The 17,294-nt window shown below is 37.7% G+C and overlaps 1 protein-coding gene across 3 annotated transcripts in view; it reads right to left on the bottom strand.

Annotated features, from left to right (window-relative positions):
- RRAS2 (RAS related 2) overlaps nucleotides 1-17,294 on the bottom strand; it is an 84,542-nt gene that overhangs the window by 4,149 nt on the left and 63,099 nt on the right. Inside the window, exons 5-6 of one of the 3 annotated variants that reach the window (XM_067749817.1) lie at nucleotides 13,076-13,194; nucleotides 9,366-10,879 (exon numbers count right to left, since the gene is read on the bottom strand). In XM_067749817.1, the coding sequence (XP_067605918.1) occupies nucleotides 10,669-10,879; nucleotides 13,076-13,194 (330 nt within the window). In that variant the 3' untranslated portion in view covers nucleotides 9,366-10,668. Of the gene's footprint in view, nucleotides 1-9,365; nucleotides 10,880-13,075; nucleotides 13,195-17,294 lie in introns of those variants that run through there. The other 2 variants (XM_067749818.1, XM_067749819.1) reach the window with 2 other exon arrangements.

Here is a 17,294-nt window from a genome sequence, read left to right as displayed (position 1 = left end):
ATTTTGGCGTCAAGACCTGGCCCTACTCAGGTTCCAGTGCTGCAAGATCTCAGGCCAAACAACCAACAGGATAGGAACACAGCCCCACCCATCAGCAGACAGGGTGCCTAATGCCACACTGAGCTCACAGCTACCTATAAACACATCCCTTAACACAGCTCTGCCCACAGGCAGCAGTCCCTCCCACCAGGAAGCCTGCACAAGCCCCTAGACCAACCTCACCCACCAAAGGGCAGACACCAGAAGCAAGAGGAACTATGATCCTCCAGCCAGCGGAAAGGAGACCACAAACAAAGAAACTCAGACAAAATGAGACGACAGAGAAATATATTCCAGACGAAGGAACAAGATAAAAACTCACAAGAACAACTAAATGAGGTGGAGACAGGCAACCTACCTGAAAAATAATTTACAGTAATGATAGTAAAGATGATCCAAGATCTTGGAAAAAGAATGGAGGCACAGGCTGAGAAATTACAAGCAGTGTTTATCAAAGAGCTAGAAGATTTAAAGAACTAACAGAGATGAACAATACAATAACTGGAATCAAAAATACACTAGAAGGAGTCAATAGCAGAGTAACTGAGGCAGAAAATAAGTGAGCTGAAAGACAGAATGGTGTAAATCATTTCCACAGAAAAGAATAAGGAAAAAAGAATGAAAAGAAATGAGGACAGTCTCAGAGACCTTTAGGACAGCATTAAACACACCAACATTCGCATTATAGGGGTCCCAGAAAAGAGGGGGGGGGGCCTGAGAAAATATTTGAAGAGATTAGAGTCGAAAACTTCCCTAACATAAGAAAGGAATCACTCACTCAAGTCCAGGAAGTGCAAAGAGTTCCACACAAGATAAACCCAAGGAGGAACATGCCAAGACACATATTAATCAAATTGACAAAAATTAAAGACAAAGAAAAAAGTATTAAAATCAACAAGGGAAAAGCAACAAATAACATACAAGGGAACCCCCATAAGGTTATCAGCTGATTTTTCAGCAGAAACTCTACAAGCCAGAAGGGAGTGAACGATTAAAGTGATGAAAGGGAAGAAACTACAACCAACAATCCTCTATCCAGCAAGACTCTGATTCAGATTCGATGGAGAATCAAAAGTTTTGCAGACAAGCAAAAGCTAAGAGCATTCAGCACCACCAAACCAGCATTACAACAAATACTAAAGGAACTTCTCTAGGCGGAAAATAAAAAGCCAAAACTAGAGTCAAGAATATTATGAATGAGAAAGCTCACTGGTAAAGGCAAATATAAAGTAAAGGTAGGAAATCATCCACACACAAATATAGTTTCAAAACCAGCAATCGTGAGGAGAGTACCAATGCAGGATATTGGAAATGCGTTTGAAATGAAGAGATCAGCAACTTGAAACAGTCTTGTTTATGTATAGACTGCTATATCAAAACCTCAAGGGAACCACAAACCACAAATCTATGTTAAATACACACACAAAAAAGAAAAAGCAATCTAAACACATCACTGAAGACAGACACCAAATCACAAAAACAGAGGAGAAGAAAAAGACTTCCAAAACAAATCCAAAACAATTAACAAAATGGCAAAAAGAACCTTCATATCGATAATTATCTTTAATGTAAATGGATTAAATGCTCCAACCAAAACACACAGACTGGCTGAATGGATACAAAACCAAACCCATATATATGCTGTCTACAAGAGACCCACTTCAGATCAAGGGACACATACAGACTGAAAGTGAGGGGATGGGAAAAAGGTGTCTATGCAAATGTAAATCAAAAGAGAGCTGGAGTGGCAATACTCATTATCAGACAAAATAGACTTTAAAGAATGTTGCAACAGACAAAAAAGAACAATACATAAAGATCCTGGGATCAAGCCAAGAATAAGATATGACAATTGTAAATACATATGCACCCAACACAGGAGCACCTCAATATATAAGGCAAATGCTGACAGCCATAAAAGGAGAAATCAACAGTAACACAATAATAGTGGGTGACTTTAACACCCCACTTTCATCAATGGACAGATCATCCAGACAGAAAATCAATAAGGAAACACAGGCCTTAAAAGATACATTAGACTGAATGGACTTAATTTATATTTATAGAACATTCCATCCAAAAACAGCAGAATCCACTTTCTTCTCAAGAGCACATGGAACATTCTCCAAGTCAGATTACATCGTGGGCCACAAATCAAGCCTCAATAAATTTAAGAAAATTGAAATCACATCAAGTATCTTTTCTGACCACAATGCTATGAGATCAGAAGTCAACTACAGGAAAAAAGCTGTAAGAAACACAAACACATGGAGGCTACACAATATGTTACTAAACAGTCAGTGGATCACTGAAGAAATCAAAGAAGATATCACAAAATACCAGAGAAAAATCACAACGATCCAAAACCTATGGGACACAGGAAAAGCAGTTCTAAGAAGGAAGTTTATAGAAATACAATCTTACCTCAGGAAACAAGAGAAACTTCAAATAAACAACCTAACCCTATACCTAAAGTAACTAGAGAAAGGAACAAGCAAAACCCAAAGTTTTGAAAGGAAAGAAATCATAAAGATCAGAGCAGAAACAAATGAAATAAAGATGAAGAGAACAATAGCAAAGATCAATGAAACTAAAAGCTGGTTCTTTGAGAAGATAAACAAAATAGATAAACCTTCAGCCAGACTCATCAAGAAAAAAAGGGAGAGGACTCAAATCAATAAAGTTAGAAATGAAAAAGGAAAAGTTACAACTGACACCACAGAAACACAAAACATCATAAGAGACTACTGCAAACAACTCTATGCCAATAAAATGGACAAGTTAGAAGAAATGGACAATTTCTTAGAAAGGAACAATCTCCCAAGACTGAACCAGGAAGAATATATGAACAGACCAATCATAATATTGAAACTGAAACCGTGATTAAAAAACTCCCAAGAGGGACTTCCCTGGTGGCTCAGTGGTTAAGAATCTGCCTGCCAATGCAGGGGACACAGGTTTGAGCCCTGGTCCGGGAAGATCTCACATGCTGCAGAACAGCTGAGCCTGCACTCTAGAGCCCACAAGCTGCAACTACTGAGCCCACGTGCCTAGAGCCCATGCTCCACAACAACAGAAGCCACCACAATGAGAAGGCCACACACCACAATGAAGAGTAGTCCCCACTCGCCGCAACTAGAGAAAGCCCGCGCACAGCAGTGAAAACCCAACACAGCCAAAAAATAATTAATTAATTAATTAAAAATAAAAACTCCCAACAAACAAAAGTCCAGGACCAGATGGCTTCACAGGTGAATTCTATCAAACATTTAGAGAAGGGTTAACACTTATCCTTCTGAAACTCTTTCAAAAACTGCAGAGGAAGGACCACTTCTGAACTCATTCTATGAGGCCACCATTACCCTGATACCACAACAAAAGATACCACAAAAAAAGAAAAGTACAGGCCAATATCACTGATGAACACAGACATAAAAATACTGACCAAAATATTAGCAAACCAAATCCAACAATACATTAAAAGGATCATACACTAAGATCAAGTGGGATTTATCCCAGGGATGCAAGGATTCTTCCATATCCGCAAATCAATCAGTGTGATACACCACATTAACAAACTGAAGAATAAAAACCATATGGTCATCTCAATAGATGCAGGAAAAGCTTTTGACAAAATTCAACACTCATTTATGAAAAAACTCTCCAGAAAGTGGGCACAGAGGGAACCTACCTTAACATAATAAAGACCGTATATGACAAACCCAAAGCTAACACCATTCTCAACGATGAAAAGCTGAAAGCATTCCCTCTAAGATCAGGAACAAGGCAAGGATGTCCATTGTCACCACTTCTATTCAACACAGTTTTGGAAGTTCTAGCCATGGCAATCAGAGAAGAAATAAAAAGAATCCAAATTGGAGAACAAGTAAAGCAGTCACTGTTTGCAGATGACATGATACTACCCATAGAAAATCTAAAGATGCTACCAGAAAACTACTAGAGCTCATCGATTTCAGTAAAGTTTCAGGATACAAAATTAATACACAGAAATCTGTTGCATCTTCCTATACACTAACAACAAAAGATAAGAAGGACAAATTAAGGAAACAATCCCATCTACCACTGCATCAAAAAGAATAAAATACCCAGGAATAAACCTACCTAAGGAGACAAAAGACCTGCACTCTGAAAACTGTAAAACGCTGGTGAAAGAAATCGAAGATGACACAAACATATGGAAAGATACACCATGTTCTTGGATTGGTAGAATCAATATTGTCAAAATTACTATACTACCCAAGGCGATCTACAGATTCAATGCAATCCCTATCAAATTACAATGGTATTTTCCACAGAACTAGAATGAAGAAATTTTTAAATTTATATGGAGACACAAAAAACTCCAAATAGCTAAAACAATCTTGAGAAAGAAAAACGGAGCTGGAGGAATTAGGCTCCCTGACTTCAGACTATACTACAAATCTACAGTCATCAGAATAGTATGGTAGTGGCACAAAAACAGAAATATATTAGATCAATGGAACAGGATAGAAAGCCCAGGAATAAATCCACACATGTATGGTCAATTAATCTACGACAAAGGAGACAAGAATATACAATGGAGAAAAGACAGTCTCTTCAATAAGTGGTGCTGGGAAAACTGGACAGCTACATGTGAAAGAATGAAATTAGAACACTCCCTGACACCAAACACAAAAATAAACTCAAAATGGATCAAAGACCTAAATGTAAGGTCAGACACTATAAAAATATAAAACTCTTGGAGGAAAACATATGCAGAACACTCTGACATAAATCGCAGCAACATCTTTTTTGACCCACCTCCTAGAGTAATGAAAATAAAAACAAAAATAAACAAATGGGACCTAATTAGACTTAAAAGCAAAGGAAACCATAAACAAAATGAAAAGACAACCCACAGAATGAGTTGAAAATATCTGCAAATGAAGCAACCGACAAGGGATTAATCTCCAAAATATACAGACAGCTCATCCTGCTCCAAGTCAAAAAATACACAAACAACCCCATCAAGAAATGGGCAGAAGATCTAAGTAGACATTTCTCCAAAGAAGACATACAGATGGCCAAAAGCACATGAAAAGATGCTCAACATCACTAATTATTAGAGAAATGCAAATCAACACTACAATGAGGTATCACCTCACACCAGTCAGAATGGCCATCATCAAAAAGTCTACAAACAATAAATGCTGGAGAGGATGTGGAGAAAACGGAACCCTCCTATACTGCTGGTGGGAATGTAAATTGGTACAACCACTATGGAGAACACTATGGAGGTTCCTTAAAAAACTAAAAACAGAACTACCATATGATCCAGCAATCCCACTCCTGGGCATATACGCAGAGAAAACCATAATCCGAAAAGATACATGCACCCCAATGTTCACTGCAGCACTATTTTACAAGCCAAGACATGGAAGCAACCTATATGTCCATTGACAGAGTAATGGATAAAGAAGATGTGGTACATATGTACAATGGAATATTATTCAGGCATAAAAAAGAATGAAATCATGCCGTTTGCAGCAACATGGATAGACCTAGAGATTATCATGCTAAGAGAAGTAATTCAGACAGAGAAAGACAAATATCATATGATATCACTCATATGTGGAATCTCATTTTTTAAAAATGATACAAATGAACTTACTTATAAAACAGAAACAGACTTACAGGTATCAAGAATAAACTTATGACTACCAAAGGGGAAACTTGGTGGGGAGATACAAATCAGGAGCTCGGGATGAACATATACACACTATGTAAGATATATGTAAGATGGATAACCAACAAGGACCTACTGTATAGCACAGGGAACTCTACTCAGTATTCTGTGATAACCTATATGAGAAAAGAATCTAAAAAAGAATAAATGTATGTGTAACTGAATCACTTTGCTGTACATCTGAAACTAACACAACATTGTAAATCAACTATACTCCAATAAAATTAAAAAAAAATTAAAATGCCTTTTTTCTAAAAAGTACTTTGAAACTTTATAAGCAGTCACTGGTTAAGTACCTTTAAGTGTTTGAATGATATTGAAAAGTGATCACTTTATCATCATCTCCCATTTACCTGCCAGTTACCTGTTCAATGGCATCACTATGTATAGGAATGGGAAAGAAAGAAATTAAACCAAGTGGTGACGAACAGTTAGAGGAGAAACAAGTTAGACCTTAAGTATATACAACTTTGTTACACTGAATTTTTTTTTTTTTTTTTTGCGGTACGTGGGCCTCTCACTGTCGTGACCTCTCCCGTTGCGGAGCCCAGGCTCCGGACGCGCAGGCTCAGCGGCCATGGCTCACGGGCCCAGCCGCTCCGCGGCATGTGGGATCTTCCTGGACCGGGGCACGAACCCGTGTCCCCTGCATTGGCAGGCGGACTCTGAACCAGTGCGCCACCAAGGAAGCCCTGTTACACTGAATTTTAATAGTCAAAGGATAAAGTATATATATATAAAACAAAACTCTGAAGTCCCAAATTTAGAGAATCATCAGGGTAAGAGGTGTGTCAACAGGGCATAATGTTCAACTCTGAAACACTGTAAAGCACTAAACAAACAATATAGGGAGAAAATTCCTAGGACAGAAATTCATGACTGTTAATTCAGGAAATCCTGCTTGAAAGAATTTCCACATTCATAAGAGAGTCTGAAGTTGGGAGTGTAATTTCAAATGCTAAATGTGCTAAAGAGCAGGATTGGCAAACCACGGCCCACAGATCATACCCAGTCTGCCATCTGTTTTTGTACAGAATTATCTTTACAATTTTAAATGAAGTTTTGAAAAGAATTCAAAAGATTAATATTTCATGACACACGAAAATGACATGGCGACTTCCCTGGTGGTCCAGTGGCTAAGACTCCGTGCTCCTAATGCTGGGGGCCCAGGTTCAAACCTTGGTCAGGGAGCTAGATCCTGCAGGCCGCGACTAAAAGATCGCGTGTGCAATCGTGTGGGCCCGTGGGCCCCAACTGAAAGATCCTACGTGCTGCAAGGAAGATCCTGCATGCCGCAACTAAGACCTGGTGCGGCCAAATAAATAATTTTAAAAAAAAAGGAAGAAGAAAGAAAATTATATGAAATACCAACTTCAGTGTCCACAAATAAGGTTTCATTGGAACACAGCCACATTCTTTCATTTATACATTGTTCATGGCTGCTTTGGCACTACAATGGTAGAGCTAAGGGGCTGGGACAAAAACCACATGGCCTGCAAAGCCCAAGGTGCTATTTACGAACCGGCCCTTTAGAGAAAAAGTTTGCCGGCCCCCAAGCTAGAGAGGAAAACACAATGGCCACACAGACAAGGACTATTCGTGTCACAAGACTGGCCATTCTCTGTGAGAAAAGATTTCAAGTCATAGATTGATGGCTACAAGGTACCTCTGATTATATGATGGAAATCAAATGCGAACGACCTCAGCTTCCGGTTGTGGAGTAGCATGAACCACATTTTATCCTCCTACCTTAGACAATCAGAAAACTAGAGTAAATATGTGAAACAACTGTTTTCAAACATTATACACCAGGCAGCACAGGACCACAATCCCTGATGGAAGAAAAACAAATAAACTAAACCTTAAGACTGTCCTGGCTCTCTGCCTAGAGACACATTCCAGATTGCAGAGGGGATAGGGGATTCCAAGCAGGTCACAAATGTTTCCCTGAGCTAAAAAGACAGACACTGGAGATCAGGGAGTTTGCAGCAGCTGAAAGCTGCAGGACAAAGTTCTGGAGGAGAGAGAGCCAAACAGAGAAAGAGCTCCAAAAATATGCAGAGGGTCAACGAGGCTTTGCTAAATATTAACATATGCATGTATAGGGTGAAACTCCAGGAGGCTAGGGAAAGAATGACACAGGAGCTGCGAATAGAATGGTTTCCCCAGAGCTCATATGAGGCTGGGAATTGTCTGAGTTCCCATGAGCCAAACTGGAGTCCTCAGTGATTACACAGGGCATTCAGCAGAGACCCCAAAAAGGCCACACCTTAGTAGTGGAGCTAAACTATCCTGGGAAAAAAGCTACTTGAGTCTGCATGAAGCTTAAAAAACAAGCCTTGAAAGGATCAAACAACTACAAATAAATTAACTGACTACCAGAACAAAGCCCAAGAATCTTTAGATGAAGGCAACAAAATCTAGGCACCCAACAACATAAAATACACAATGTCCAGCATCTAATATCAATAAAAACTTACTAGACATGTGAACGAGCAGGAAAATGAGACCATAACTAGAGAAAAATCAGTCAATAGAAATAGATCCAAAACTTACAGACATGATCAGCAGACAAGGATGTTAAACAGCTATTGTAACCATGTTCAAATATTCAAAGCAGCCTTTCTCAACCAGGGTTCTACGAGAGAATTAAGCAGTACAAAAAGTTATTTGAGGGATTATTTTCTCAATTCTCCCAAGGATGGTACACAGCTAGAACCATTCCAGATGCACAGAAGTTAATTCACTACATACAACAGATAAGGCATTAGACCCAATTCTCTGGGAACTCAATTGAGAGGGGCTGGATAAGAGAAATACATGAACATAATGAGGAAAGAAACAGAAGACATATTTTTTAAAAACCAGGACTTCTACAGGAGGAAAAAACGTCAGGTCTGAAATGAAAAATTCATTGGATGGGATTAACAGCAGATTGAATAACTGCAGAAGAAAACGTTAGGGAACTTGAAGATGTAGGAATAAAAATTATCCAAAGTAAAGCATAGAGAGAAAAAAAGTAAACTGAGATAACAAAATTTAACTTTTAGGCTGCTTTGTTATAAATCATCTACTCAGAACAAAATAAAAGGTTTCCCACTAAATATGAATGTTGTATAGACTATCTCTTATTATCTGAAGTTACCAACGATAAATAAAAAAAACTTCCCCAACTGAAAGTACTAACAAGGATACAAGATAGTGCTATAGCACCAAAAGCCAGGGGATAAATGTGGTATCTTCCTGGGCAGTAATTTTAATTAACATTCAAATAAATTTGTGTGCTTTGCTTCAGCTGTTTTAGGCATCATACTCAGAGAGAGTATATGTGTATGTATTCACCCTCCTCTCCCCTCTACAGTGAGAAATCTCTGTCAGGAGCACTTCATAGAAAAAGTTAAAGAAACAATGACTTAAGAAAATATTCAGGAAATCACTAAAAACACCAAGCCATTTCACTTCAAGTTCACCTACTAAATATCCAGTATTGATCTTAGATTCAAATCCTCAGGAAAAGGCATAGAGCTATGAAAATAAGTTTCCTCCAACACTCATTCCTTCAATAAACCACCAAAATAACAAGTCATCAAGCATCATCTTGTGATAACAGATCGATTTTAATTCTAGCACCTGAAGCTATACAAGGGTATGCTTTATAATCTTCATGGAACTGTTGTACACATTCAATAAAGTGACAACTGTGCAATACCACTTAGTATCTCAAAATCAGGAACATACTTTTGAATTGTTTAAACACAATCCACAGAATTAAAAACAAAATCAGAAGTCACCCACAGTTATACTAATTGTCAATTAAAAGTTTTACCATTTACTACTTGATATAGCAGTCAATATCTAGTAGGGGATATCGGAAGTGATTTCAGATTCTCATCCTGTTGTACTCTATTGGGAAGGTTTCTTGAGTAGCTATGTGACTGGCCAAAGGTGGGTACAACCAGGACCAGAACAGCATGTAAGGTTCTACCACAGTTTCTGTAGTTTTCACTTTTTTTCCTTTGTCAGCTAAAAGTGAAGTGAGAATTAAATACTTATCTTTACATATACACAAGGTATGCTGTGAAAGCATATTTGCTTACAAACATATAAAAATACTTGTTAACTAGTTTGATAAGAAAATAATGTATAAAAGTATATAGCAAAACATTAATCATCTCTGACCCTGGAAAGATCAATTCCATATTTTATATTACAAACAAAAACAGTTTTAGTTTTTTTGAATCCCTTATCCAGAAATACTTGAAAAGGAAGACAGACAGAAATTATTTATTTTTACTCTCAACATGGCTGTGAAAAGAGTTAAATTAAAAAACCAAGAACACTAAAATGCCTAAGTCCAGAATGAGTCCAATTATTTGGCCACACAGAATATTATCTTTAGGAATAATAGTAAAGGCTTTACACGCAGTTTTTAACCTATAAATACAGTAGGCATTTTGGTATTTTGGCCACTGGAAAACAAAAGGCTATAGCATCAGTAAAGGTCTGAGATGTCTCACTTTTGTGGATTCAATTCAGTGTATTTAAGGTTAACTAAAGTTGACATCAAAATTTTTAGAGATAGGCAAAAATTCACATTTTTTTAAAACTCCCTATGTTTCTATTTAGAGTAACAGTAGGCAATATGATTCCAGAAGTTAAAAGTTATTTCACAACCTATGACTTCAGCTTGGCAAACAGCTTAGGTTCCAAAACTGATCCATCCCTATTAAAAGTAAGCCCTTAAAAAAAGAATGTGTCTGTGTATATAGATATCCATTTTAAAGGAACCAGATAATCTTTGAAGCAGCCTTAGTGTTTCCTTTAAATCTGTCTTGACTGACCATTGGATCAGCTTCATGGAAAGGATTAGCCAGCTTCTTGGTCTAAGGCTACCACGGTGATCATTTATCTAAGGCTAGAAAGGTACCAACATGATGTAAACTGTAAGGAGAGAAGGAGAAGATGAGGGCTTTTCCTGGCAGTTGGTAGCTAAAATTCAAGGGATTCTTAGAAAATGACACAGTGGCAGCCTTTCTTGTCTTTTTCTTTCCGTGTTGGTTCTGGTGAAGGAGGACATTCCTGCTCTTGAAATTTCCTGTAAGATAGAAAAACCTATAGATAATTGACTTTTTGGTAATACATTATTATAAATGCAGGTTATTGTTGGATGAGTCTGGTTTATGTGCATATGCTTTTCAATGTTAAATTTCAGCTAGGGAGTCAAAGCAAATCTTTGGGGGCAGGGAGGTACAAATGCTTCAACATGAGCATAAGCAAAGCTGTCTGAGTTTCATTTATGGGTGAGTATTCAATTAGGTGAGATGCTGAATTCAACAACCTCTAAATTCCCTTCCCAGTTTGAAATTCCATGACTCTAAGGTATCCTTAGGAATGAACATCCATCACTAAAGTACCTGCCCTTATGAGGTATGCCATTCCTATCCTGGTTTTGCCACTTCGTAACTACAAATCTGTATTAAACAAGTTAGTTGACCTCTCTGAGGGGTGTTTTTTTAGGAGGGATAATAAAACCCTACCTTTCACAGTTGCTACGAGGATTAAAGAAGATTTTGTTATGTTCAAATGTCTAACAGCCTCTGGCACAAAAAAGTCTCATGTACCCCCTTCCTCACTCCTGACTGACTGATGGATGTGGATCAATTCTGAGGATCAAAACCAAGGATTAAATATTTCAAAAAAGCAATAAAAATTATTTTTAAAAAGCACTGGTGGGACTTCCTGGTGGCACAATGGTTAAGAATCCGCCCGCCAATGCAGGGGACACGGGTTCAATCCCTGGTCTGGGAAGATTCCACATGCCACGTAGCAACTAAGCCTGTGCGCCACAACTACTGAACCTGTGCTCTAGAGCCCACATGCCGCAACTACCGAGCCCACGTGCCACAACTTCTGAAGTCCACGCACTCTAGGGCCCACATGCCACAACTACTAAAGCCCGTGTGCCTAGAGCCCGTGCTCTGCAACAAGATAAGCCACCGCAATGAGAAGCATGCCCACCACAAGGAAGAGTAGCCCCCGCTCGCCGCAACTAGAGAAAGCCTGCATGCAGCAATGAAGACCCAACATGGCCAAAAAAAAAAAAAGGCATTGGTTTCGGGGTGGGGGTGGGGGGCAGGTAAAATACACATAAAATTTACCATCTTAACCATTTTTAAGTGTACAGTTCAGTGCTTTACGTATATTTACAATGTTGTGCACTACTATCCACCTCCCAAATCTTTTCATCTTGCAAAACTGAAACTCTGTATTCATTAAAAAATAACCGAATTTGCATTTTTAACAAACTACTAAAAAAAAAAAAGCAATCTTCTTTTCCAACCCACAAAGAGAATGCCCTAGTAACGGGCTAAGAAAAAGTACAAGTAGAAGCCCATAGCTCAAAATGTCAATTCACCTTAGACGTACAACTAACAGGAACTAACTCCATATACCTGTCAAACTAACTAACAGGGAAACCAGCAGAACTAAGAACAGAGGATGAAACAGAGGCCAAGCCACCAAGACCCAAAATAATCTCACAAAACCCCACCTGCTAAAGCAACTCACTCTTTCTCACACACACCAACTCCAGCCAACCTCACTCACCGCCTCCAGCTTCTTGGAACCCAGTAATACTTTCTGAACCACAGAGGCCTCCTAGGCCAGCGAACAGAAAACCTCTATGAAGTCTGGATATCATACTTCATATGCTGTGGGACTGCTGAATCCCTACTGCCTGGCTTCCTCGTGGCCTGGGAGGAGTGGGTAGGAAGCAAAGCTAAGAGCACAGGCTCTGGAATCAGAGACCTGGATTTAAGTCCCAGCTCTGCCATTTAATATGTTCAAATTATCTCACCTCTCTGTATCTGTTTTCTCATCAGAGAGTAGGGGCGTTATTGGGCTGTGGTGGGGATTAAATGTAGTAATGCACGGGAAGCAGTCAGCACAGGATCTGGCAGAGGCTACCTACCACTCAAGTGTTAGCTGCTGTCGTCACTATCTTCACACCACTGCCACCTTTGGAAGGTGCACCAATTCTTTTCAAAATCTCTATGTGTACTCTACTTCAATATAATAAAATTAGGCTTTTTATGTAGGAAGTAACCAGAATTATGTACGTAATTAAAATTTTTAACATACCATGTCAAAAATGATTCCCAGAAAAGAATCACTCCTACATACAATTTCCTCTTTCTTACGAAAAACATTTAATGGCAATTTTTTTTCTTAATTTTTTTAAAAAGCATAATGTGACTACCCATCAAATTCAATAAACTAAAACAAACTTCTGGGATGTGTTTTGCTTACCTTATAACCCGGACAAGTTCATGGAAAGCTTGATCTACATTCATCCTAATCTTTGCTGACGCCTCCATGTATGTTACCTTAAGTTGTCGTGCTAACTGCTGTCCTTCTTCCTGCGTTACCTGAAATTTCAAGAGGTGTGTTTGAGGTACAGTATTAACGATTAGATCTGCTCCATCTACTGCTTGGCCACACACTGCACTGTTAATCCAGCCAGAGACCAAGCTGGTTTGCCTTAAGACGAACCAAAACACTTAATAGCTTAACTCGTAGTGCTGAAGCCCACCTCCGCAGAAAAACTCAGAACATGACAGAAGCAAGATGTCAGTCTAGTGATTACTCAAAAAGTATTAAATACAACAGTGATAAATTCTGGGAAGTACAAGGTGCTATGGGAGTGTATAACCCTGCTGAGCAGGTCAGGGAAAGCTTCCCTGAGGAAGTGATATTTAGGTAAAGTGTATGGAGTTGGGTCAGGGTGAAGAAGTATCCCTGACAATCGAAACAGCAGGCATGAGGGCACTCCAAGTTCCAGAAACTGAAAGAAGCCTAGAGTGGCTGGAATACAATAAGCTAAGAGAGAAAATGGCAAGAGATGAGGCTGGAGAGCCAGGCAGGCCTCAAGAAGCCATGGGGTCTTCTTCACGTCTGCATTCCCCAGTACCTGGTACTTGGAAGACTCTCAATAAATATGTGGGAAAAAAATAATGAATAGAACCACAAGCCCTCACAATGCCTTCCTTACATGAAGAAATGAAGGAAGGTAGGCAGGGAAGGGTGGCATTGCTGATGACATATAAATGGTAGGCCAGAGTAAGAAAAGGCTAATTGAATATTAGCCCTATATAGTAGATGCCCTATAAATATTTTAAATGTAGAGGGTTGGAATAGTGATAATTACCTACAACTATTAAACTATATTACATTTATATTTATACAGTGGGCCTGAAAATTCATATTTCTGAAAAAGTGACTCTCACTGCTGTCATTACCACAAAAGTAAACACTTATACAAGGTTAGAAAATTACAGATGGGCAAAAAGGAAAAAAAAGAAAATTTAGGAACTTATCATCCATACAGAACCACATTCTTCTCATCTTTTTTCAATGATATACATTTTTCTCTGCAAAACAGAATCATAACTTTTGTATCTTTATCTTAGAACCTGGAACTATGCTAAACTCACTTATCTAGGTTTGTTTTGTTTTGTTTTTGTAAATTCCATAGGCTTTTCTATATAAGCAATCATGTCATTTGCTAATAAAGACAGTTTTGTTGCTTCCTTTCTGATGTGGATGTTTTTTCATTCATTTTCTGGCCTTACCTCACTGCCTGGAAGCTCCAAGACAGCAGTGGTGAGGCGGTACTCCTGACTTGTTTCTGATCTTAGGGAGAAAGCATTTGGTCTTTCACCATTAAGTAAGCTGTTGGTTGTAGGGTTTTATTACAGATGCCCTTTATCAGGTTAATAAAGTTCCTCACTATTCCATTTATAAAGAATTTTTATCAGGAACCGATGCTGGATTTTGTCAAATTTTTTTCTTCTGCATCTGTTGAGATCATATGATTTTTCCTTTTTAAAGTCTGTTAATATGATAAATTATACTGATTCACTTTCGCCTGTTAAATCAACATGGCATTCCTGGAATTAACTCCACTTGAGTGATAATGCATTGTTCTTTTCATATATTGAATTCTATTTACTAAAATTTTAATTAAAAAATTTTACATCAAAAAAAATTTTTACATCTATGTTTATGAGAAATATTGAACTGTAGTTTTCTTATATCTTTGTCTGATTTGGTATCAGAGTAATACTGGCTTCATATAATGAGTTGGAAAGAATTCTCTCTTCAATTTTCTGGAACAGTTTCAGCAAAATCAGTTTAGTAAAATTTAGTGAATCCATCTGGGCCTGGAGTTTTGAGGAAAGGTTTTTACAATAAATTGGACTTATCTTATACATATAGTACTTCTCAGCTTATCTATTTTTTTTCTTGAGTTTGTGCCTTTCAAGGAATAGGTCTATTTCATCTAACCTGCTAAATTTATTGGCATAAAGTTGTTTATAGTATTTCCTTATTATCTTTTAAATATCTACTAAGATTTGAAATGATGGTTATCTCTCCCTTTTTGGTTTTTCTTTACTTCTCTATGTTTTTCCTATTTTCAATTTCATTGGTTTCCATTCTTATCTTTATTATTTTACTTCTGATTACTATGGTTTTAATTTGCTCTTTTCCTTACAGTTCTTAAGGTAGAAGCTAGTCACTGAATTGAAACCTTTTTTCTTTCCTAATACAAATATTTAATGCTATAAATTTCTCTATAGGTACTTCTTTAATAGCACCCCACAAATTTTGATATGCTGTTTTAGTTATCATTCAGCTCATAATACTTTGTAATGTCCTGTGTTTTCTTTGTACTGAGGGTAAATTAAAAGTATCTTAATTTCCTCATATTTGGAGATCTCCTAGATATCTTTGTTATTTCCAATTTAATTCCACTGTGGTCAAAGAACATACACCATCTGACTAGAATTCCCTTAACTGTATTGAGACTTGTTCTATGACCCATTCTCATTTCAAAAGATGTATATTCTGCTGTTGTTCAGTGGAGTTTTTACTAAACGTCAGTTAGGATAAGTTGCCCAACAGTGTTCTTCAAACCATCTATATCCTTACTGATTTTCTTTCTACTTGCTCAATTATTGACAGAGGTGCTGAAACTTCTGACTATAACTGTTCTTCCCATTTTTGCTTTAAGAATTTTGAAGCTGTTATTCATTACATGAATGTTTAGGATTGTTAAGTTCTCTTGATGAATTAATCTCTTTATCATTGTGAAATGATCCTCTTTATTCCTAGTAATAATATTTGCTCTGAAATCTACTTAGTCTGATATTTATATTGCCACTTCAACTTTTCTTTCATTAGTATTAGCATGGTATACCTTATCCCATCCTTTGTACTTTTCACCTATTTGTATCTTTACGTTGAAAGTAGATTTCTTGTAGGGTCTTGCTTTTTATCCAATCTGACAATGTCTGCCTTTTAATTGAGGTGTTCACACTATTTAAGTTTAATGTGATTATTGCTATAGTTGGGTCATCTTGAAATTTGTTTCCTAACCATCCCATTTATTCTTTGTTCTACTTATCAAAAGTTGCCTTCTTTTTGGTTAACTGTATTGTTTTTATGATTCCATTTGATCTTCTTTGTTGGCTAATAAACTATGTACCTATTATGTTATTTTTATAATTGCTTTAGAGTTTATAATACACATGTTTCACTCATCACTGTCTAATTCAAATGATATTATGTCAATCCATGTATAGTTTAAGAACCTTATAACAACAGTATGTTTCTCCCTCCTTCTCTTTTTATTACTGTTACCTATTACTTTAGAATACACTGTTATTATTTTTGCTTTAAACATCCAATTATGTTTTCAGGAGATTTAAATAACAATAAAAGTAATTTATATTTACCCACATAAATGGGTAAAGGTGTTCTTCATTTCTTTGTATAGATCCAGATTTCCATTCGGTATGGTTTTCCTTCTTTTTTGCATTTCTTTTAATGTAGGTCTGCTGGTAATAAATTCTTTCACTTTTTGTTTATCTGGGAGAAGTCTTTACTTCACCTTTGTTTTTGTTTTTTTTGTGGTACGCAGGCCTCTCACTGTTGTGGCCTCTCCCGTTGCGGAGCACAGGCTCCGGACGCACAAGCTCAGTGGCCATGGCTCACGGGCCCAGCCGCTCCACGGCATGTGGGATCTTTCCAGACCGGGGCACGAACCCGTGTCCCCTGAATCGGCAGGCGGACTCTCAACCACTGCGCCACCAGGGAGGCCCTCACCTTTGTTTTTGAAGTAAATTTTCAGATGAGTTTTTTCTCTCAGTACCTGGAAGATGCTGTGCCACTATCTTCTTTGCATCGTCTCCTGTGAGAAACAGTGTGATTGCTGTCATCCTTATCTTTGATCCTCTGTATGCAATGTTTCTCCCCCTCTGGTTACTTTTCAGTTTTTTCTCGTTATCACTGCTTTTAAGCAATTTCATTATAATGTGCCTTGTAGTTTACTTCATATTTCTTGTGCTCAGGGTTTGTTGAGCTTTGTAAGTTTTCATCAAATTTAGAAATTTTTCAGCCGTTACTTCTGCTGTTAATCCCATCCAGTGTATTTTTCATCTCAGACATTGTAGTTTTAATTTCCAGA

This window comes from Pseudorca crassidens, chromosome 9, assembly GCF_039906515.1.
Source record: "Pseudorca crassidens isolate mPseCra1 chromosome 9, mPseCra1.hap1, whole genome shotgun sequence".
Lineage (NCBI taxonomy): Eukaryota > Metazoa > Chordata > Mammalia > Artiodactyla > Delphinidae > Pseudorca > Pseudorca crassidens.
The sequence above is the reverse complement of the archived record's forward strand: the minus strand, read 5'-3'. Positions and strand labels throughout refer to the sequence as shown.